Below are 23,792 nucleotides of genomic sequence, written 5' to 3' on the forward strand. Positions count from 1 at the left end.
CCACCCTTCCCTGTGGTTTGGCTCCTCTGAATCAAACGTTAAAAGAACCTGGGAGGGAGTGATTCTCCAGGAAACCCAGCTCACGTCCCAGCCAGGCTTAACGCCAGGGATGGGGAAAGCGAGGCACGGAGAGTGTCCTCCTCACCACCAGCTGATTCTGCACTGGGGCTGTGCAGAAACCCACGGCTGCCATGGTTCCCCGCTTGAAATGCAAACATTTTCTGCTTGTGTAACCCTGGCTTTGGGATCGGGGATGAGATGAGCAAAGCCTGAGATCAGAAAAGCAAATAATCATTAGGGAGTGTCATGTTGTGACAATATCAGCCACAGGGAAAAAAGCCAGCTACCTGCAGGTTGGGGTACGATCGGGGTCAGCTATGAACGAGAGAAACTGAGAAGTCAACTGGGGAGCTTCAGTAGGGCCCACGAGTCAGGCGGCAAGTTGTCCTCATGCACTTCCAGTCTGACAGTGCTCACAATTAGATTGCGAGTGTGAAACAGGATCTAGAAAATTAGAGAGTGGACTAATACTCACAATGAAATCAGGCTCATCACTGGCTGGATTAGAGGTCACTTAGGCAGTCTGATTTGAATTTAATATGTAGAAAATACCATTTAAATCAATTGAACTATTCACAGACTAAGGCAAAACTCAGAAAGGACCAGGAGTCCCAATGAAAGCAGATATGTTAACTTAATCTAACTGCGGGACGCTATGTTGTTGGGGTTTTTTTATTTCCTCTTCACTAATATCGTGCTTGCAGAGCCATCCCTCTTCCCTGTACCAGGTCAGGACAACAGAGCCGAAACCAGAAACCTGAGTGTTCTCCCCCAAGTTAGCAAGTGATATTTGGCAAGAGTCTAGACTTACATCCTGATTGAGCACTGGAAGGAGGTCATTGCAGCCCCAATATAATTGACAAACAATTAATTTCATAGTTAATGCTATCCTATTATTATTTCACTGGCCAAATGCTTTGCTTCTGTTATTTTTTCTTCAAAGTTTTTGCCAGCTCTGCCACAGACATGGGGCAAGAGCCCAAAAAGTTCAGCCGTGACTCTTTCTTCATTACTGCGTGAAAGAAAAATGTGCACGGGGTTTTCTCTTCAAGCAGAACATTAGAATTAGTGAATTAGCATTACCAAGATAAAACCCAGCCTGACTGGCACTGGCCCACTCTGCATGGAGGCAGGCACCGGGGTGTTTTCAGAGCCTGGCTCCCTTCAATTGCTTATTGTTTTGAGACTGGTTCATTTGAATTTTTCACAAAGCCACATCTGATCACCTCTTAAAGATTTACTCCAGCTTAATACGAATTAAATATAGGAAGGTTGTAAGTGCAGCTTGCTGGTGTCCTGAGCATTCCTGCTACAGAACTGAGCTGCAGCAAAGAGTGTTTGAACACGTTACGTGAGACAGAGGAGACTTTGCTAACGGGTGGACTGACATGAGCCTCCCTTCTCTGCACGAGCGTAATTGCTAGGAGATTATTAGTGACTCTTTAAACCCTACACCTCTCCCTACCTCTGCAGATCCTTTCTGGCCTTACCTGTTTCTCTACAAGAACTCATGGATATTTTGAAGACCAGGCTCGCGTCTCTCTGGCATAGCTCCACTTCTCCCTTGCACAACCAAGTGCTCACTTCATACAGATGGCCCCACACAGGAAGGCACAAGGATTTCTTCCTTGTGTGTCATGATGGATATGTCAGACAGCCCATCCTCTGTTCTCCTTTACTTTGTTGAAGGACCAGTCCTGATGTTCTGGAATTTGCAGGATTATTTTTTTTTTTTAACCTCAGATAGAATTTTGACATAAGAATTTAATAAAAATTGAAAATGCATCTCAAGATTTCAGCCAAGAAAAGATGGCAAAATAGCAAATAATATTCTGTTGCGTATTGTATTGTGATTGTTTCCTAATATTTATCCTGTTTGGATCACATGGGGAAATGGATCTAATTCACAGCGTTCACCCCTATTTTTGCTGTCACCAGTGCAATTCTTAGCAATAATCAATAAAGCCATTCCCCCTGCAGCTGCCCAAGATCACAGTTTTTCTCATTAGTCAGCAATCAATATCAACCCTTAAGTTAATAATATATTATGGTGGCATTATGGCAGCTGGCCTTGTCTGTCTTTCCAATTGCAATGAACATTAAGGTTCCTTGGAATGGAAAAGAAAGCACAGGGTGGAAATCAATAGCATTGATTTCAGCATCACTTTTTGAAAAGACTGATCATCATCTTTGCTGGCCCTGGCGGGAGGCTATTTTCACTCTTTGTTATTACACTCACAGGCCTGTCCAGGAAAAAAAAAAAAAAAAAAAATTACTTTGATTTGCTCACCTGAAGCCTGCAGTAAGACTCAATGGCATGGGATAAATGCTCTGTGGCACTCTTGGAGTCACCTTAGGACTTGGGAGGTGCTCCAGCCTTGTGTCTAATCAAAAGATATTTTCTAATGTTCATTTTAAAAACGGAAAAATCCAAGCCCAAAGACACAGGCTATAAAAATGTTCCGATTTTCTTTTAGGACGCTCTTTAGCTGAGCACCTTAAGACTTCAGAGAGCAGTATTCACAGCTGTTGTGCGTTGGGTTGGTAGAGGCTAGATCCTACTCGTTGGGCTGATGCAAACCAGCTGAGTAGCTGGCTGGCATCTCTCTCATACACACACCATTTCAGTTTCAAGCAAGCTGATCTTTTGTGATGGTCCAGAAAGACATTGCTGATGGAAAAAATATGGTGTCGTAGCAATAAGTGGCAAATCCTACCTGCATTTCTTTCTCAAAGTATGATGAGATTGTGCTGCTGCTAACGATAGGCTCCTGTGCATTTCCACGGCACATGGGGCTCCATTTCATGGACTTTTCTTTTGTGTTCGACAGTGACTACAGGTATGTGGCTGCTGCCCTCGCTGTCATGAGGAACGTGACTCTACAGATCAACGAGCGGAAGCGGAGATTGGAGAACATTGACAAGATAGCTCAGTGGCAGGCCTCCGTTCTGGACTGGGAGGTACAGTAAATGCTCGGCCCTGATTTAGGTGCTATAAACCTGGAAAAAGTAAATTCCGTGCAGCTGTTGAATGATCCAAGACCATATAGTTCATTTTACACAACCTAGTCCTGGGATTAAGCTTGAGACAGAGAAGACATATTTGCAGACTTCAGAGATGGTACTTAAGATGTAAAACGTTAATGGTACTCTGAAGAAAATCTAGGGCCCAGTTCCAATTTCATCAGCAGAAATCTGCAGTAACTTTTGCAGTTGCAATGTTGTTGTCCTGGCGGTAAGTGAGATTTGGATCAAACTCTTTGTGCATTCTGGCTCTGTGTTTTGTCGTTGGGGAAGACGTAGGGAAAGAGGTAGCAAAAAGCCGTAGAAATTGTGACAGGTTAAGAAAACGGAGAAAACTCTCCTGGTGGTTGCTTTATGATTAGAAGCCAAAACATTAAGCTGAAGCTAGAGTACCCCCTTAAAGATATTTCTGAACCAACCCTCTGCGTACTGATCATATATTTAAGCAGCTGAGAAACACAGGCAAGGCAAAGTCAGCAGAGGGATTCCTCACAAGGAGCCCTTCAGTCTCCTCCTACATTTTGGCCACATTTTAAAAAAAGCCATACTAAAATGATGTTCTCCTTTTCATTCCTGATTTTTTTAAAAAATCACTGTATGAATGGAATCTGTAAATAGGGTTTTGGAAGCAGATCGAGGACAAATGTGTTTGTAAATCCCTCTCCATGTTGTCACCGATCCATGTGTTTAGCAGGTAGATACTTAGAGCAATGGAACAGCCCTTCTTCCTCACAGTCATGAAGATCTGGAATAACTCCACGTTCAAGTCAATAGCATCTTACTGTGCAAATTAGTATATAGGAAAGATGCATCTTAATTATTAATCTTTTAATTTTCTGGAAAAGGTCTAGGAAGGCTGGGAGGAGATAAGGAGAGAAATACAGGTGCATCACCTTCTGATTGTGTATCCTTGACTGAATTAGTTTCATTGCTATAATGAAGGTTGTGTTCAACCCTGGATCTCTTGATAAAACGTATAAATGCAGCAATCATAGCTGGTTCTTAAATTATGACTGGCTGTGAGAGCAGAGAATGCAGATGATTTGCTTGATTGTTTTATTGTTGTTTACTGCGAAGAAATCTCTCTCTCACTGACACGCAGACTCATTTTCAGAATTAGAAAACTGCTCTCAAGGAGGCACAGGACCATCAGATGTATCTTCAGCCTTCAGTGTATTCCATGTGCTGAGCTAATGTGTGTCATTTGTAAGAAATGCCGAGACCCTCATTGTAAATAAATCTAGATTAAGGACGGATCAATTCCACGTCAGTGAATATTCATGTGTGAGTGGAAAGCCAAGGTGACCTCCACATAGGATCTATGGAATAGCAGGTTCTTTTTCTCTTACATTAGCTCAGTTGATAATTCATTTTTATTTAGCCATATCCTTGATAATTCATTCCTGCTTAGCTTTAGCCATATCCTTTATAATTCATTCCTGCTTATCAGTACCCATTCTTTATCTCCATCCTATCCTCAGGAACTTGCCAAATAATTCTTCCAGGCTTTTTTCAACTATTTCAAATTTTAAGCACAATATTGCAGCAATATCCTTCAACTACTCATAATATAGCAAAACTTGCTGTGGCTATCACTCAGAGATCCAGTGGGAATACAGTCACTGCCCCCATTTAAAGGAAAACAGCATTCTTGCTATTTTTATTCTGTATTTTGGATCAAGAAGAGTCATAGAGTGGTGATGAGAACACTAGAGGATGAGAGCTAGATCCAGCACAAGATTTCACTGCTTGATTCTTTCCTCTAAAGTAACTTGTGAATCATCAGATCCAGCCCCCACTTCACCAGATGTCCATGTAATGGCCAGAAGGATGCACAAAAACCCAAAATACTTGTAAGTTAGCTATAGTATAATGCAGGAAGCGCGCGGGAGAAATCAAAAGCAGTGCCGTGCGCTTCGATATGTCCTAGATCTGTGCAGATGCTGTCTTCAGGCATTGCAAACCCAAGCTGCTAACCTCCCAAAACCCCCACGCAGCTGATGTCTACCTACAGGACACATCTCCCAGGACACAGGCCATCGGGGGTTGATTTCTCACCCGGCCTGTAAGGGTTCAGGCCCCCATCTTCTACGCCGAGGCAGCTATGGAGTAGAAGAGGGATTTCCTGGTATGTCCCGCTAGCCTCTTCCAGGCTGTGGGGAATGTGCATTTATTATCTGGGTCAGATCGTAGAAGACAACGACTCCCAGTTCATCTTTGCTGGAGGACGCTCAGCTGAGAGTGACCTGCAGTCAGCTTCGTGCTTCTACAACAAATGCTTCTCCAGTTTACCAGAAGTGCTTACTGAAACAGAGAGAGGAACCCACAGCGTTACTCTCCCATCTTTCTGTGGCCCTATTCCTGATCTAGTTAGGGTCTGTACCCCAAAGTGTTCCCTTTCTGTCCCTCTGTGTGTCACGGGGACTTCCTGATCGCTCCCGCCGGCACAGCGTGCAATAGCAGCATGGACCCGGGGCGTACAGCACAGTCTTCCTTGAGATGTCTGGAAAAAAACACTGAGTACAAGAAAGCAGGAACTAGGAGAAAAAAAATATCAGTTCAGACTTCTTTTCATCAGAAATCCATCCAGGGCAGGAGATGGAGATCATCCCTAATTCCCACTGTATGTTGCGCTTGGTGAATTATTTCAGCAGCAACCAAGGCTAAATGTCTAAGTATGTTGAAATCTTTCATTTGGAGAAATGTCTGGTTTTCCTCAACATCTCTAGACTAATAATGTTGACTCTCTGATTTGAAATTTCATTTTCATTTCTAAATTTATCCATGTTTTGTGATGAGATGTTGGAAAAAGATTTTTAAAGAAGAAAAATATCCAAACCAAACAAAAAATATTTAGTGAGTGAATATTTGAACTGTTCTTGTATACCAAGTGTGTGTACGCATTTTCTTGTAAGGAGAGGGTGTTATTGAGAATGTATACACATTGTTGATCCTAAAACAAATAGAAAAATTCGGGAGCATGTCCTAGGTAATTTAAGCAGAAGGGATTTTACTAAATCCCACGGAGTTGTGCCTGTGTGTTTCAGGAATCATTTTTATCCCTCGGGATTTTCTGTATGGCTCCATGAAGGTGAGTTTCAGGGTCATTTGAAAAATGCAAATATCCTTTAGTTAACCAAGGCCAGATTTTTTTTTTTTTTTCCAAGAAGTCACTTAAGCAGGGTCTGATGCTTTAAATTGCGAATGGGACCAAGAAAGGGCGGCCTGACTCCAGTGGCAGCTGATAAGCGTGCTGTGGCAGCCAGAGCGTGAAGTCTTAAGGAATTATTGGCAGCTTTATACAAGTAATGACTGAGCAGAATCTTAAGAGAAGATTCCGATCTCACTGACTGCTGTAAATTAGAAATAATCCCAATCGCTTTGAGCTGTGTTCCGTATAATTTGTAGGAACACGGTCTTGACCGAAAAGCCTGGATTGGACCATTGCCATGCATGACTCACTTCTTTATTTTGTAGCCTGAATTTCCAATATATAAACAGACCTAGAGAGGTGCTGCCCCTGCCTACACCGAATTCTCTAGTGCCTTTTGTCCTTTCAGTTGTTAACGGCGCAGAATGTGGGGCTTCCACCACCTCCTGCCGAGACCTTTCAGTGTCTGAGAGCTCTTGTTGTTATGAAGTGTTTCCTGATGGTTCAACCTCTATTTCCCTTCCCTCAGCGGCATCCCCTTGCTTGTAGTTAAATACCCTCAGATCAAAACAGTGACATTTAAAGGCAGGCGAGCAAAACCGGCCCACAAAGTTAGCTGGGGCGGGTTCAGGAGAGCCTGCAGAGTCTCCTCCGGACCAGACTTCAAACAGACCAGACCGAGCCCATCCTGGGCAGCCTTTGCCTGCTCAACCCCTTCCTGTGCTCTTGCCCTCCGAGGGACAATTGCAGATCTCAAAGGTTAGTGGGCAATATCTCGATAGATATTCGCACACGACGCTACTATAAAGAGATGATTTCCACAAAGCCCCGTCAGCGTTTCTGAGTCCTTGCAAGCCCCTTGCAAGCTGCAGCGCCGCCCCTGGCCAGGATTTTCAAACTTGTTATGTGCTTGGGCGTCACCGGGGTGCCCTCAGGTGCGACTGCACCCTTGCTGAGCGCCCGTTACGGCTGACGTGGCGACGGGAAACAGATCGGTCCTCTGGCACACCTCCGAATTGCTCTGTTTCGTGCCTTTTTTTTTCTACAGCTCTTGAACCGCATCAAAACAAAGTGAAGCCGTGATCCCTGCAGCGCTGCAGGCTCCCTCTCCAGCCCTCGTGGCAGCTGCCAGCAGCGCTTTCCTCCCTTTCAGCCCAGGTTTTTTCTCAGAGGAGGGAGGCGATGCGGCACGCGTTCCCTGGGAGGGGAGCTGTGGAGGTCCCCGAGCCAGTGGCGGGACGTTTGGCACAGGAGAGCGCCTTGCTCATCAGCCTGGATTAGTTTTAACTTGCTATTTAAACAGATTACTTTGATTTATGTAGATATTTAGATATTTCTACCAAGGATTCCCATGGGTTGTCACTTTGGCAGGTTTCAAGAGTATTAAGTTTACATAAAGGGAAAAATATATATGATGGAGAAATATAATGGACACTGTCCTTTTAAATTTCTTCCCATTCTTGTTATTTATGGGTCCTTTAATTCAAGTCTTGGTGCCCCTAATTATGCAATATACAGTAGTTGGCCTCAGCTTAATATTATGTTATCGAATCCAAGAATGACATGGGAAAAAAAGATGCGTGCAACCAATGTACTGGTTTCAAAGTGAGGACAGCCTGATGAGAAATCCTCCTGGGGAAAAAAAAAAAAAAAATTGCATCAGGGACTGAAACAGATCCTTCTTTTTTTGATTCTTCTTCCCGCCCCCCCAGCAACAGAAGGTATCAAAAAATGAGCCTGATGAAAAGGACAACATTTCTCTCGCTTCCCTTTTTCTGATCTTTCTGTAGCCCAGAGTGCTAATCAGCCTGTCAATCTCTAATTAAAGAACAGCAGTGTCAGGCAGAAGAGAGCCATGCTGGCTGAATGTTAACTAGTAAAGGGGATTTTGTGCCCAGCAGTGACAGCGAAGAGCCGTGTCAAGAGGTGGGCTGGGGCGCCGGGGAGCGGGTCCGAGCCTGAGACAGCATCTGCTCGGGGATTGCTGGTGGGAAGAAGGAGCGGGACCGACGCGGCGGTGTAACGTGCTGCAGCCCGCGGTGCCCCCAGCAGCGTTCCTCTCGTGACGCTGGTAAAAACCCCTTTGGTTTTTCCCAGTTCCTCGTTACAGAAAGTGGTGGTTCCCTGTAGCGTAACCGGGGGGCTGATGATCGACACCTTCCCGCCGCAGCAGAGCTGCACGTCGGGATTAGCCCTAGGATTTTATAAGCCATTCTAGCGCTGGAAGCTTAAGGGAGCACGAGGCACACGTCCAGCCCGGATCTGGGTGACCTGCTGCTGCCGTGACTGCACACTAAGTAGTTGGACTTTGCCTGGGACTGCAGGAAGAAAAGAGGAGTCGGCTTTCTTTTTGCTGCTCTTTGTATGAAGCAGGATGCGCAGGGAAAGCCCAGCCTGGGGAGGGCTGAGGTTTTTTGTTATAGTCTTGTAGGATACCCCGGGATGGAAGAGACCTCAGGAGGTCATCTAGTCTTTTCTTGGCCATTTTGGGGCTGTGCTCTGCTAAAGTCAGTAAGAGATCTGCCAGTTCAGAGTAACTAAAAGTTCAACCTCTTCCTTCTTTAGCAGTATTTCTCTCAAGTTGCAGAAGGATACAGATGATCCAGCCTCTCCAGGAGCTGCTTGGAAAAAAATGGAAAAGACAATTTTTTTTTGGTTTTCTATAGGATTTGATAGATCCAGGCCTAGGACTGGCTTTAGAGAAGGACTGGGAGAGGCGTTGCGGAAAGCCTGCCTCAAGTCCGGACGCTTCCCTCCTGTTGTGCCACCCTGCAACTGACCCCCGTGAGCCCCCCCCGGTAGGGACGCTGCGCTAGCAGAAAACAGGTCGTGCTGTTCAAAGTGGTGGTATAACTGTGTCGGAGGAAAAAAAAAAAGCCTTTCAAGGTTCGTTGCATCTGCTCTAGGAGGCTCTCGCGGCGCAGCCACGTTGGTGTCTCGCCGGAGCAGGCAGGGCCCTGGAGATGCTGCTCTTGGGGGCTGAAGGCCGGCCGGCTGTGTGCTCATCCAAAAACTATTTGCAATATATATTTCTAAATTTGCTAACCCACCATTGGAAATCATCTATTTCTAGCCTATAGACTGTAGATTGAAATTGTTTTCCCAACATAAAAAATGCAATACAAATCCTATCATTTCAGATCTGAAACTTTTTGGTTTTATATTGCTTGCAGGGACTGAACGGTTTGGCTTCAGCTAATCAAGTAGAAGGAGTTTACAGAGTCCTCTGTGTGTCCTCAGGCTTGAGATGCTACCACAGGAGTAAAAGACAAAACTGGCTTTCTACTTTTAGCAGCCAGCCTCTTCTAGGCTCACCCCCTCTCATAAAATCTCCCATCCATAGGCTTCTGTGAATCCTCTTCATATAAGCTCGGGTTTAACCAGGAAAGCCCACAATTTCTGGGAGCTGATGTGTTTTCTTCAGAGGCTTCTCATTCAAGGGCTCGTGTGTACCTGAGCCGCCGCAGCAGCGCACGAGTTCCCAGTGTCTGGCCAGGAGGTGCCACGGCTGAAATAGGACCCTGGCGCCGCACTCCTGCGACACATTGCACGGCCCATCCCTTCTGGGAAGGACCCTCGGTGTTCCCTTCCCCGGGGAGTTGTCCCTAATTAGGCCTTCAGATACCTCAGCCCCAGAGGGGAGATAGGGAGGTGGATAAATACCTCGCTAAGGCGATTTGAAAGTCTGGGCTGCAGCATGATGATGCAGCGACTTAATGATGTTGCTGTTGTCACAGGGCCCAGGGACTCAGGCAGTCGCTTCCAATCAGTGCTGAGAGGTTAATCACACATTTACCTGAGCAGCAGCCTGAAATCCTCACCAAGAAATTAGGAGTGAGGGTGACTCTCGGTTGGTCTGGCACCTACAAGTGTAAGCAGTACCAGAAACGCGTGTCTATTTAGATGCCCCCCCTGTAGATGCATGAACCTTCACAAGCTGTTTGCTGAGGTTTTGGGATGGTCTTGTCCCAGAAATTGGTTCTAGTTTGGCATCGAATGCAGAACTGCACTAGTTTCAGAGCCAAAAAGAAAAAAAAAAAAAAAAAAAGCTTTTCTCTCACTTGCTCCTGAATCTTGCTCCTTACCTTTTAGCTGAAGTCATCCGGCTTCCTTCTGTGGTGTTTCAGAGTGAGAGATACACTGAGATGCCCACAGGGCAGGTGGTGGTGAATTCACCCATTTTTAATAAATAGATTTTAATTAACTTTTTAAAAAGTCCAGCTCATTCCAATTAGTGGAGGGTGACTGCATTTGTTCTGTCGGAGAGTGGGAGAGCCAGCGCTGTGTTTTCAAGACCATCTGCTCATGAATCCTTAAAAAAAATCAGAGAGGAAAACAAGTGTTAGCCGGAGGCAGAGAAAGGGTGAGGGCATTCTGGCAGCCGGCCGGGGAGGCCTTGCCAGCTGGGGGGGCTGGAGGCTGCCAGAGGAGCCGGGGTGGTCCTGACAGTTTTTTGGAGGTGGGGAGCGCTAATGAGCAGTGGGAGAAGGGACTGTAATTGCCTGAGTAAGTGGGAAGAGAGGCGGCAAGCCGGAGGGGTGAGTTTTGGCAGCCTCACAGGTGGGGAAGTTGCTATCCCAGCGGAGATGACTTGGGTAGCTGGGCTGAGATCTCAGGAGGGGACGTGCTCTGGGGTGCTACTGTAAAGGGGGAGGGGGTGCCGGGCAATTTGTTACCCTGAATACAAAGTGGTTCTGTTGTGGGCAGGAGGAAGGGGCTTCACTCTCAAGATGCCACCAGCGCCCGCAGCGAGCTCCGGGGTCCGGAGGTACCTGGAGGAGGGGGGGATGGGGACAGCGTGTGGAGCAGCTCTTTCCTCATTGCAATGTGAACTGTCATGACCGTGCTTTGAGTGTCCACGCTTACTTCATTTACTTCCCTTCCTTCAGAATTATCCCCCTATCTCCAGCTTCTGGTCTGAAGTCAGACGAGGTGGCTTTGAGAGCTGCAGAAGGGCCAAAATCTTATTTAATTATTCTCCCTGTCCGGCAAAGAGAAACATGTCCACTGTCCTGGCTGGGAGCAGCGGTTCACTCGGCCTCATTCTCTGTGCCCTCTAGGGAGACGATATCTTGGACCGCAGCTCAGAGTTGATCTACACGGGAGAGATGTCCTGGATTTACCAGCCTTATGGACGGAACCAGCAGCGTGTTTTCTTTCTCTTTGATCACCAGATGGTTCTCTGCAAGAAGGTAAGGACATCCAGGGGGAAAGCAGCACAGCTAAGGACATGCTGCGGACAGGCTTTCCAGTCCAAAGTGGTTTTTAGGGCAAGGTGGCTGTTTGTTACACGTGCAGAAGAGGACATGGATAGCACTGCGGAAGGGCGAGCCACATGCTAGAAATACTGAATTACAGGATGGTGAGTATACCACGGTAGAGGGGTTTTTATGCTCGTAGCAAATCCATCCTCCGCTTGTTCATTTTATGCCTTTTTCTCATGTGCCCTTTGTTTGGCTCCTCGCCTCACTTCTACTTTTGGGTTTTGGCTGCAGCATATGATCTGGGATTAGATGGCCCTAGATTTTCTACGTGACCTATGAAGCCTGGCGCTTGGGCAGCCAGCTCCATTACTGCATTAAAACGACGATCGCTGCCTCTCAAAGAAATCTCAGGCAGCAGCCTGGTGTGTAGCAGGGTACATGTGCTGTCACTTGGTGAAATGCATTTTAAGCCTCATCCTCGTGTAGCTGCTGTGCTGGATTTTACAGGGCATATCTCTGCCATGAAACCCATCATGAGGAAAAGGTCCCGAAGAATCGTGACGCTAATGTGTTGTATTATTAATAGCAGCAGGTGAACTGTGTTTGGGAGCGACCGTGTTAAGCAGCAGCGTCACAGCTGTGTTGCTGTAGTCCCGCTCAGGCGACCTCAGCTCATTACTGTTCGAAGTGAAGTGACAGAGCTCATAAGTCCTGGGTGCCTCTGTCTTCTGACAGAGCGGGATTCATTGACATTTGCACTGCAGCTGCACGGATGACTGTGCAGGGGGAGTCCCCTGGCCCAGCTTCAAGTGGGAGCAGCGAGGGTGAGCTGCAGGCGTCTCCGGCCAAACACACTGGGGCTGTGTTCCTGTCGCATCTCAGATGCTAAGGAGAGGTTGAGCAAGCCCCGTGCCGCGTGGCAGCCCTCCGAGGAGTGCCCTGCCGCTGCAGGAAGCAGCGTGGGTGGGGGGGTGGGTGGGTGGCTCCTGACTCACCACGGCATCACTGCCCGCTGCCGCGGTACGCAGAGCTGCGGCCTGTGCAGTTCAGTGGGTGGCACTTTCTTCTCCTGAGTCACGGTTGACTGAAATTTTGCCTTCTGGAATGCATGTGCTTATTTTTCTCCTCCTCGTTGCTGTGCCTTTTACTTCTTTCCCAGCTCTGTGGAAAAAAAAAAAACAAAAAAAAAAAAACAAACATAACCACAGCACAACAATAAGAAAGTCAAATGTTCAGAGAACTGTCAAAATTAATCTGGAAGTACGCAGCTGGGTTTAATTTTTAATCTCGACCTCCTACACTTTGATTGTGACCCTGAATTTCCGATTCGTTAGGCAGCATCCAGTTTGGCTCGCGCTGGGTCTGATCTGGAGGGATATCGAGCGTTCCCTTAAGTCCCAGGAAAATCAGAGCTGGGATTTCCGTGGTCATCAGTATGAGCGGGGAGCGTTCAGCGATTCACAGCGGGCTGCTGGGAGCTCGGAAGGCTGTATCAGTATGCAAACAGTGTTGGTGTGACACTGTCCTCTTCCCTTCTGTATTCTAAAGGCACTTCGTGGTGTGTGAGTGTGGCAATGCAGCACAAGAGGGGCCTTCACGGGAAGGCGCCCTGCAGATTTCAGGTGTCTGGGAGACGGCACGGTGCTCTGGGTCTTCCTGGCAGAGAGATTGGCTCCGTGTCAGGATCTGGCTCTTGCGCCACTGGCTGAGGTCTTTGTGGGACAGTGTGCCCACCGAGCTTTAGGGTGACAGGGCAGAGGGTGGCAACTCACCTGGTGAGCCCGATACGGGTTCGTGCTTCGTTGTAGGTTCTCCTTCTGCATCTCTGTTTCCAGCAGCAAACAGGAGTTGCTGTTTTTCAGGAGGCTGGGGTAGGAGGGGAGGTGGAGTTCCAGCTGGAGTGTCCCGTCTTGATAATGTTTTCCTTGAACATTGTCAGGAAAGGTTGTCTGACTGTGGAATTCAGAGAAGTGTTAGCTCACGTTCGGGGATCACGCATCCTATGTAAAATAAATGTCAATGACTTATCGCCTGTGTTGTCTTGACCCTTGTGTCAGGCTTTGCTGTTACAGCTCCCAACAGGCAACCATCTAGCAGGATAACCTCTGCTTTTGAGCCAGAGCGCCATATCCTGGGGCTTGCTTAGTGAGCCCACATTTATATCATGGTGCGGGAAGCTGGGACCAGCCTTCCTTACCCCAGGCTTTAAAATTATTCTCTGAGGGATATGAAATATGACCCACACATCCCGCAGAGCACCATGGCCCTTGGTCGTCTGCAGCACAGCCCGGTGCCACTCATAGGAATTAAAGTGCTTGAGAGTGGCGTGAGCTTGGAATATGCTTTCATGTCCCACTTCCACAGACCCTCAGGGAATTGGAGTTGTCTGAGTCCAGAAGGGAAAGTTTGAGTCTTCCAGAAGGTCTTGGAGCTCAGACTAGTCCAGGGCTTCCAGCTCCTCTGCCTTGTGGACAGGGAGAATTAAGTCCTTTACAGGTTTCCAAAGCAGTGGATTGAACAGCACCCTTTGTACTCCAGACCCAGGCAGTGAGAAAACGCATGGACAGCCTGACCTGTGGTTTGCCTGAGGTTTGTTTAGTCAGTGAGCCTGATCAAAGTTTTCAGCTTTGGTACCACTTACGATGGTGCATCTCAGTGAATCTTTCTCTTCAGAAAACCTTCTGCATGTTGGGGGTATGATACATCCTTAATGATGACACAGTCTATTTGTGAACACATTTATTTTTTAATGGTTGAATTTTACCTCTTTACTGGTCAAAAGAGATTTTTTAATAGAACTAAGGAACTGAACCCAACTCCTTATTTAAATATATCACAGATACTTGAGCTTGATGAAAGCGTGCTAGCTATCTTGAGAGGCTCCAGAAGACAAGCATATATGTCAAACAATATCTCCCACTCCTCCAGATCTTCATTGCAGTTATCTGCACATCATCCTCAGCTTCGTTACCTGTTGTCTCCCTGGTAGATGTTTGCAGCTGCAATAGCTCTGTGCTCTTGGATCCTCTAGCATTGCATATGGAGTTGACAGATACTGATACATGAGTTTCTGATGGAACAGATACAGTGCGATATCATAAGCTCTGTGACAGTTTTGGATGTTGGTATTCTCTGTCGTTCGCTTTGATCTCCATTGTCTGCAAAACTTGTTACACAGTGGGCAGAGACTGTCAGATTCCTACTCACTAGTTCGTGCGGTGGAAGATGAAATAATTTCTATGTGGCAAAACTGGGTGGAATCAGCTTCGTGCCGGTAGGCAACGGTGAGGTGTTAGCGGCATTCGCTGCTACCAGTAGATGTATGTTAGGTCCAGGCAGATGGTATATGGATTCCTGCGATGTCTGGAAAAGTGCTGGTGAAAGCCAGTTTTTCTTTTGCTGCAAAAATTTCAGCAGCATTCTGCTTCCAGCCAACCGATGTGCTGGATATATCAGTCCCAAGAGAGCACGCTGCTACATACAGGCCCGCAACCCCTCTTTGTGTCTGTATTGCAAGCTGCTGATCCTTTGGGCAGGCTGTATTGCTGCTGAACCCAGGCAGCGTATTAAAAAATTCTATTTATAGCCAAGGTAGCAACTCATTTTGTACCCGTTATTTAAGGTCAGCACTGTGTGCGAAGTAACACATCATCCCACCCCCATGTAGGTTTGGGTTTCTTCGTAGCAGTCTTGCTCTCAGCTAGTAAACAGTGAGGACTGCTCCAGCTCAACTTCTCTGTGTCCTTTGTGTGGCTCTAAAGACAAGTCCACATTCTCCCAAACCATCTTCATTTCTGCCATCCGTCTGTTGGATCAGGTGTGGGCCGGCAGCTGCACAGGCAGATGGCCTTGGAAGGCTTTGGCAGGACTCCTGCCGTACGCTACCAAGAATTGCCATGTTTCTTTTTCCTACCGATCCGTCCGGTGATGCCTGTGTCTAAGGACTAAGGTCTGTTGGCTCTGGAAGTATTTCTAGTATTCCAGAGCTATCTGCTTTCAGCAGCAGTTAATATATTTCCACATAAACCCCTGCCTACTTTCCAGAAGCTTTGCCATCCCTTTCTGTTGATGTCTGAAAATGTTTCAGAGTTACGGGGCCTTTTTTTGCTGGACATCTGGCCGAGGCACTTCTGTGAGGGAGGATAATTCTCAGGGTGATTCTTCTTGGGATCCTCACCTAGTTGTTCCCCTGCTTGCAGAAGATCATCAGTAATGCCCGGCCAGCCATCTGGCAGACAGGAGCTCAGTGATCAATACTCACTGTATTTATTAGTTGTTCCCAAATATTTCAAGCAAGGTTTCAGTCTTTTGAAACCGTGGGTGTCCACAAATCTCTGCAGGTTGGAATCACCCCCTTGCATCCTATTGCTCACCCGGCTCATCACGGTGACCTGCTGCTCAGCAGATGGGTGGGATGGACCCAGAGCTGCCAGTGGCAGCAGCTCCTTGAACGGGAACGTCCTTGTCTTCCCCCTGGCTGCATCCCCTGGGATTTTTCCAAGGGCTTTTGCAACATGAGCTGAGCCAAGGGTCTGTCTTTGCCGGCGGGCAGATGGGTGATTACCTGCTTGATGGTTGGTTTGTGTGCAAAGAACCAGATATTGGTATAGTCATTAATATGACTGTATTGAACTATATGGGAATATTAATAGGACTATAATGAACTAGTCATTAATATAGTTCAGCTGTCAGGAAAGGAGTGATGGCACTGGTCAGGTCGAGGGGCAAAGCTCCGACCTTTCCCTGGTCGCCAGTGTAAGTGCCACCTCCTCAGACTGAGAAATCCCGACTGCATTTCCATGACCACTGCGTCTTGGAGAACTGACCAGACTTCAGGCAGGGACCTAGTTGATGAAAATGAGTAATTATAAAGGGCTGCAGTCCAATGTGCTTGACAGATGTTATCTCCGCCAGTATGGGTACATTTCAGTCTTTCTTCCAAGCAGGAAACTTGCACTAAGATTTACGAGGGCTGCATGAATAAGAGCAGTAGGAGCAGGTGGAGAAGCTGACACTGTGGCAGCCAGCTCTCATTTCTGGCAAACACCTTGCAAAGCAACTCGTGGGGGAAAATTTTCACAAATAAAAATGGTTTCTGAACTTTACAGATAAATCTCTTTGGCTTAGATTTTGCTATCAGAGACAGCACTGATCCCTTCCTTAATATCACCGTTGAATTATTTGCTGGTGCTAGGAAGTGAGAAGTGTAATCAGATGAAATGGCCATGTCAACCATTTCAGTGCTCAAGAAACTGAATACTGAAATACCAGTGGATGTAGGTAGGTACTGCGGAACGTTTTCAGAACCTGTTAAAAGTGGAGCACAGAATTAGTTTGGAAGTCTACGGTTCCTGAAAAGGAGCCACTGGGAAAGCTCATGGGTTAGATTTTCTTTGCGGAGCTGGGTAACTTTCAGCTATGGGATTAATGTCAAACTCTCCTCATGATTTTTCTGCCTGGGTTTGCTGAACCAGAGGTTGGGACATCGTGAGGACCAAGTGGTGTTTTCTTCCGAAGAGACTGTCAGTTGGTTACCATAATGCAAAAATGCTTTTTGGAAGGGAAGAAGGGAATAAACTGTGTAGGAAGCAAGCACTGGCCTCTGTTTGACTTACCATATGTCTATAATCAAGAAAGAAGAATACATATTTCAGTATGCTAACCACAATTACCAAGAAATGAAGTCAAGCCTTGATGATGGTAGCATTAAAAGACGTTGCCTTAAAGACACAAGGTCTGCTTTTCTTATCACCCTGAAGTCGAGGGAGTTTGACGCAGAGATGCTTTAAATTTGCAAATCACAGTACTTAACACCCAGGACTGTGACACACAGCGTTAATTATGATCATAGCTTTTTATGTTGGGGGATGCTCAAGGTGCTTATCATGTAATAGATGAGGATCTTCTTTTTTCTGTTCTTGGTAATAGTTTGGATTTCCCCAACGGGCTCGAGAGCGCTGTGACGTTAGGATGGAAATGACAGGATGAAGTATGAAGGGCTAACAGAGTTTCTGCACCAAATTATGCTTTTTATTCACCAATAGTCAAACAGGCCTTGATGGGGCTCTGTGTTTAGTGTTTTCTGGCAGTGCAGAAAGATCAGTGACTGCATGAAGCACATTTAGTTTTCATTTGCACTTTTTATGTGTCTTTTGTAATCAGGAGGCAATGCGAACTCCAGCTTGTGGTTTATTGCTATTGCTGTCTTCCCTTGAGCTCTCAGAGCAAAGCAGGTTGGATGAGAAGCAAAATGAGACCGCTTTAATGGCAATAGCCAGACAGTCAGCCAGAAATAGCTGTGCTATAGGAGATATAGAGTAAATAAAATAACGATGTCAAACTCCATTGCGGTTCAAGTTTCCAAATGGGAAGATAAAAGAGACATTTCTGAGCCCTTTTCAGTGTAAGAAGGTCTAGTTCCCATATTGCTTCTGTTAAAAACATTGAAGTAATCCTTGCGCCAAAACAAGGGCCCTGCCTTTCTTGTGGGCTGAATAGGTCTCTCAGGGCTAGCCACAAATCTTGTTTGCAAACACAGAGCAGCACTGGGACAATTCTTACTGCTTCCAGTGGGGGTTTGCCCCACAAGGAATACTGTTTGACTTTTGCAGCACCTCCCAGCCCTTCTCTTTTCCTCCCAGTAATGCAGATCTCCATGAAATGCCACATTTTGGGTCAGGCCTGGGTCCAGCCTGCAGCAGGGTGGGAAAACGGGTCAGGCTGTGTTTCCCTGTTTTCAAAGAGCAGCTCGGCAGCGGCCCGGTGGTGTGTGCACGGACAGGCAAGGCGTGCTGCTGCTTGTGCTGGTGAGATAGCACCGCATGGGCGTCGAGACAGCCCAAGCAAACACACTGGCTTGGTCACAGCCCCAAAGCAAAACAGCAAACGGGAGGTTTTGGAGAACGGTGTTTCCACAGCCCCGCTGACGTAGCCCTGCGTTCCTGCCCAGCCGATCAGTCGGTGCTGTCTGCAGACAAGAGGTTTCTGTGGGTCCAGACTGCAGAGCACAGCAAGGACATTTGATCCTTCTGTCAGTCTCCTCGGCTAGCAGGTAGCTGAACACAAAGGATGAATTCCAGCAATTGACAGGATATATATTAGAAACAGTTACGAAAAAGTACTCTCATAGCTTTCAGATGTGCCATATTCAGGGAAAGAAATCATTCGTTTTCATCATCAAAATAGCCCTGAATGCATTTGCTCGGTGACCCTTCTGCAGGGACGTGCGCGTGCCCTGACCGCAGTTGTGTAGGACTCGTGCTAATGGGCTGCACTGACCGGAGGCAGCAACCTGCAGCATCTGCAGCATCTGCAGCATCTGCAGCATCTGCAGCATCTGCAGCCCTTCTGCTGCCTCGGGGGAGCGGGCGCTGCCTTTTCCGCCGCTCGATGTGCAAGAGCAGGGAGGGGAGAGCGGACACGGAGAGGTCGCTGGGGTGCAGGAGGTGCAGGGAGAAGAACCGCAGGGTCAGCTGGAGGAGGGCAGGAGAAGGATTTAGGTGGTTGGTTGCTAATTCAGTGGTAAAATCCAGAAAGGGCTGAATTTAGAGTCCTTCACAGTCTGTGTTTTCTGTTCTGGGTAGGGAACGGGTTTAGCCTACTCATGCAGCCGTACAGATATGCAAGATGCTATACAATATACTCTGTGCCTAATTTATCACTCCTGTATTTGCAGTGGGTGTAAATTTGGCCTACAAGTGAAACCCCAAGAGCGGAAAATCAAACCCTCCTTCTGCTGTGGCCTTTCGGCAGCACAATTTTAAGCCCCTGGGAGCAAACCGGAGAGACCAGAAAAGCCGAGTGACGTGTCTGCAGAAGGGTTTCCCGTCTCCTCCTGTTATTAGTTCTTTGGAAATGCACTCGCCCTCGCCTCACTGCTTCGCAGCCAGTGTGACTGGGCCTGAGGTGGAACAAGGCATCAAAATGCCACTGATGTGCCACCAAATACGTTGAACGAAAATAGCATTTCCACATAAACGCTTTCAACTCCCAGTCCTCCCCCACTCGGATCCCACACTGCAGCTTCGTGGAGCTGGCAAGGATGAATCAAACGTCTCTTTCCAAACTCAGGAGACAGACACTGCTGAATAATTTGGCAGGAATCTGCTGACCTCCCCAGCACAGCTGTCCTTGTGCAAGGAGGAGTTACGTAAACCGGTGTCGTGGAGATTTTGGCTCCCCTCTTTCCCCTGGGGAAACTTGTAACAATTTGACCTGTCTGAGGGAGTTTGTGGTAGGAAGCGAGTGCCGGGGTTGTGTCGGGGAGGTGGTGTTACCTCCCCCTGTTTCCAGCACGATCCAGCCCTCGTCGCGTTTGCGGGTTGCGCTGTGCCATCCCCATTTCCCTGCTCCGAAAGGCTGGCTCAGCCCAAACCGCTGGGTCCGACAGGGTGGTAGCACAGCTCACAGTCACTGGCATCCAGCCGCTTAGCAGGGCTTAGATTTATTTTCTGGTATCAAGCATATTTAGGACGGAAACATTCGAAGGGTTCTTTGAGTTTTAGGGTCTCATCTGGACAGGAGAGAGGCCCGGTTTTGCAGTGCACTCAGGCTCCGGGGAGGTCGATGAGAACGGTGTGGGACTGTCCCATCTTAAAAATCAGCCCACAGGAGGGTTAAATGAACAAGTGCTACGGGAAACCGTGTCCTTGGTGTTCGTGAAAAGCAGGCTGGGCTGCTTTCTTCAAAGGGTCGCTTTAAGGTAAATTAGATTTTAAAAATGTAGGCTCTGAATCTTTTTTAAAAAGCCAAAAAATGTTGAAAGCCCTTATGACTAAAGATACCCAAAGACATGTCAAAGTGGCAGCGTGCCATGCTCTCATTGCTCACGGCAGGCTGGGCAGAGGGAAGATAGAGAGCAGGCAGGCAGGAAAATCAGGACAAATTGCAGGAGTAAATTGAAGAACCCTGCTCGCTCCTTCTGCTTCTTCCACTCTGCTCTGCAGTCTCTGCCCAGGTCAGTGAGAAATCATCGGGGAAGGGTCTGAGACCCACACCTCGGCACAAAAGGCAACTCAGCCTTTTCCACAGCATGGGTTGGCGTTTGGGTGCAGTTATTATGGACCCTGGTTTAATCTTTTCCCATTTTCGGCATCAACTGTTCACTATTCGTCAACTGTTTCAACGTATGGTTATCCCAGTATAGAGATGGGGAAGGACTGAGGAGGAAATTGCATTTCACCCAGAGGCCAGCAGCCAGCCCCTGCCAGCCTCAGGAGCTGCACTTGGAAGACCTGACTGCACCCCTGTGCTCAAGGTGCATAATTCCTCCCCGAGTCATTTTGAAACTACTTTGCCATTGGGATGTGCAGAATTTTGATAACGAGGAGACTCAATAACCTACATATGCAACAAGACACTTGTAACAGATTATTCTGTGGTTGGCACCTTTTATATTGTCAGCTCATGAGAAGGATCTAATGATTCATGGCTGGAAATGGCTCTTTCTCCACTTGTATTTTACAGATGATTTGATTTACTCATGAGAAGTAGTGTGACCTAGCATAGAGTAAACCACAGCGCTTAAAAAAAAAAATGTGCCATCCTAAAATCATAACCCTTGCTTAAGTCCTCCCCATCCATCCTTGCACACCACCCACTGAGAAATAAATAGGAGAAGTTTCTGAAATGCGTGGAGATGGCTCACAGGAACAAATTGCCTGAGACACACACCAGGCCAGGTCCCCTCAAGTGCTCACCTGGGCCTTCTGGTGGGAGGGAACATTTCCTCCTTACACACTGTGTGCTGCTTAAGATGTTGAACAGCTTTTAATTCTAATGTCATTTTGCACGAGCAGTCGACTGCACAGACAGATTGCCTGCCTTGTGATTAATGTTATATTTCCTCAGCAGCATCACGGGAGGGTTTGGCTCTCAGGAGGTCTTGCACAAGCACGGCCTGCGCAGGCAGTGCCGGCACATGTAGCTGTGGCCTGGGGTGCTCGTGGCAGAAAAAAAGCGATTGATTAAAGCTAGAGAGGAGTACTAAAGACAAGTAGAAGTCAATTTAATAGTAAGAGTTATTGAACAGTCTGATTTACAGGTTCAATCCTTTCTACAGCTATCTATATCTACTGCAATAATTTGTGGGTAGGTGCATGATCTGTTGTGGAAGCCACATCCTAACTTCAGATTTTCCAATAGCAGCTCAGCCCTGATTTCCTTATGATGGTCACAAAAAATGACTTTTTTTTTTTTTCTTCTTTCAAGTGCAGCTAGAGAGAGTGTGTCCCCCTGTCCCCCCCGCCCCTTCAGAGAGGGGACAGTGAGATGGGGATATTTAAGTCAGAGTGAGAGCAGGAGAAGATGGCCCAGGTGGGTCACACAGACAGGTACATCCCCCCGAGCGCAGCCGCTACCTCGGGCACTTCAGCTGTCAACCTCCGCCCGCAAACGCAGAGAGCAGAAGTGTGGTAGGTTTACGTAATGTGTCAAAACTTTGTTTTGTGCTCCCATCAAATACTACTTTTTTTGGCTTCATCTTTTCCTTGTAAATCCTGAGCACATATTACACGAACAGACTGCCGAGCATTATTCAGAAGAGCTTAATTAACCTCAGCTAGGGAAAGGATAGATAGATGCTGTAGGGTAAAAAAAAGATCATGTTTAGACAAATAAGTGCAAATGACCTAGATGCATCCATTTCCTGAAGAGCTGTGCAATGCAATCTGGCTGCTGGCTGCAGAGAGTGCAGGTTTATGGCACGGCTCCCCGTGCTCGCTGGCCCTGGCTGCGCCTTGGGGCTTCTCCCACACCACCCCCAAAGTCCGTACTACCTGCTCTCATCCTGTTTTCTCCTCCATCTGTCACCTTTCTCTTAAACATCATCAAAATGCAGAGCTAGGGAGGACCCCAGGAGATCAGCTATTCCCTTTGCAGGATTAAGCATACTCAGATCATCTCTGATGGATGTTTGTCTAACCTTATTTTTGAAAATCTCCAAGGAATGCTGCCCCAAGACTTCCCTGTTTTGTCTGTTCTAGTGTTTAACTACTCTAACAGCTAGAAAGATTTTTTTCCAAGTATCTAATCCCATTCTCCCTTGTGGTAAATTATGGCAAGCCACAATCAAAATGGAGAATAATTGATCACCAGCCTCCTTAGAAGAGAAGCCGCTTCCACGTATTGAAACACCAATAGCACGTTCCTTTTTATTTATGTCCTTTCTAGATTAAACAACTCCATTTTTTTGGCCTTTCCCCACTGATCAGGTTTTGAGAGTCTTTTTTTTTTTTTTTTTGTCTTTTTATATTTTCTTGCTCTTACCTGATTTAACTGCAAAAAATTAGTTTGTGCAACATTCAAAACTGGACAGTGTGAACCAGCTAGTCACCATCCTGCCTCAACTGTGGACAGGATAACGTATAATACTCCACTAGTATAGTTAGCATATAAATGATGGCAAATTCTATAGCTTAATTTCTTCCTAATTCTCTCATATGTTATCCCTGGGATAATCAGGAGTAATAGCAGCAGCCTGTCCCAGCTGCTGCTTCTGCCCTCCCCTAAGCCTGAGCTCCTTTCGACAGAGTGGCTACTTACACGGCTGATAAAGCTCCATTTTGTGTATACGTGTTTGCTTTGTCCTTTTGACATGTGGTACTTACACCAGTCCGCTCGAACAATCCATTTTCATCCTCAGCCACACATCTGCTTCCCTTTATCTTGTGTGAGCTTGTTTGATTCGGCTTATGTGCTCGAAGAAAGGGAAGATAGTCCTGCGCTTGACAAAAACGGTGCACGGAACAGCAAGGTTCGTTTCTCGACACTGTTACAGGCTGCGTCTGGCAGAAATCACACAAAGCAGCGTTGCTTTCCTTGCCTGCATGGTTCCTGAATTTCTATTCTCTTGTCCACATGCATAAAAAGCTCCTTAAAAACAGTGGTTTGGCCTTGTTTGCTGTACATCTCTCACGTTGCCCAGATGAATTCCTAAACTTTATTGAAATCAATCACAGTGTAAGCCACGTGCATTTGGAGATGCCCATGCTTCACTAAGGAGCTAAGCAATACGTGTTGCTTCTGTAAGAGCTGCAGAAACATAAGTGATGAAATATCCACGGATCAAATAATTACTATGCTTCCTACACTATGGGTGTTAAAATTTAGTCAGTTGGGAAATATTGTCCACTTATTGAGTGTTGGCAAGAAGAGGGGAAGGAAGGAGAAGCGGCAGTAGGAAATGCCTAGCCCATTAAAAATGACATTATCCAGTGATAGTTATTAACCTGCTGCATGGACCGAACTTTCTCAAAACCAGGTGTGTACAAAGTGTTTTCCATGTGCAGACACGCGCTGTTCATGGAGATGTTTATGCGCTCTACCACTTTGAAAAATAAAGGGTCTCTTAAAGA

General features: G+C 46.8%; 1 protein-coding gene across 10 annotated transcripts in view; it reads left to right on the top strand.

Annotated features, from left to right (window-relative positions):
* Window positions 1–23,792, top strand: part of ARHGEF9 (Cdc42 guanine nucleotide exchange factor 9) — a 222,706-nt gene that overhangs the window by 179,330 nt on the left and 19,584 nt on the right. For all 10 annotated transcript variants that reach the window (XM_042807102.1, XM_032983449.2, XM_032983457.2 and 7 more), the window contains 2 exons: window positions 2,892–3,021; window positions 11,296–11,427. In XM_042807102.1, coding sequence (XP_042663036.1) covers window positions 2,892–3,021; window positions 11,296–11,427 — 262 coding nt within the window. The remainder of the gene's footprint in view (window positions 1–2,891; window positions 3,022–11,295; window positions 11,428–23,792) is intronic.

The sequence above is a fragment of the Tyto alba genome, unplaced genomic scaffold (genome assembly GCF_018691265.1).
Source record: "Tyto alba isolate M040663 unplaced genomic scaffold, T.alba_DEE_v4.0 Super-Scaffold_5, whole genome shotgun sequence".
Classification (NCBI taxonomy): Eukaryota; Metazoa; Chordata; class Aves; order Strigiformes; family Tytonidae; genus Tyto; species Tyto alba.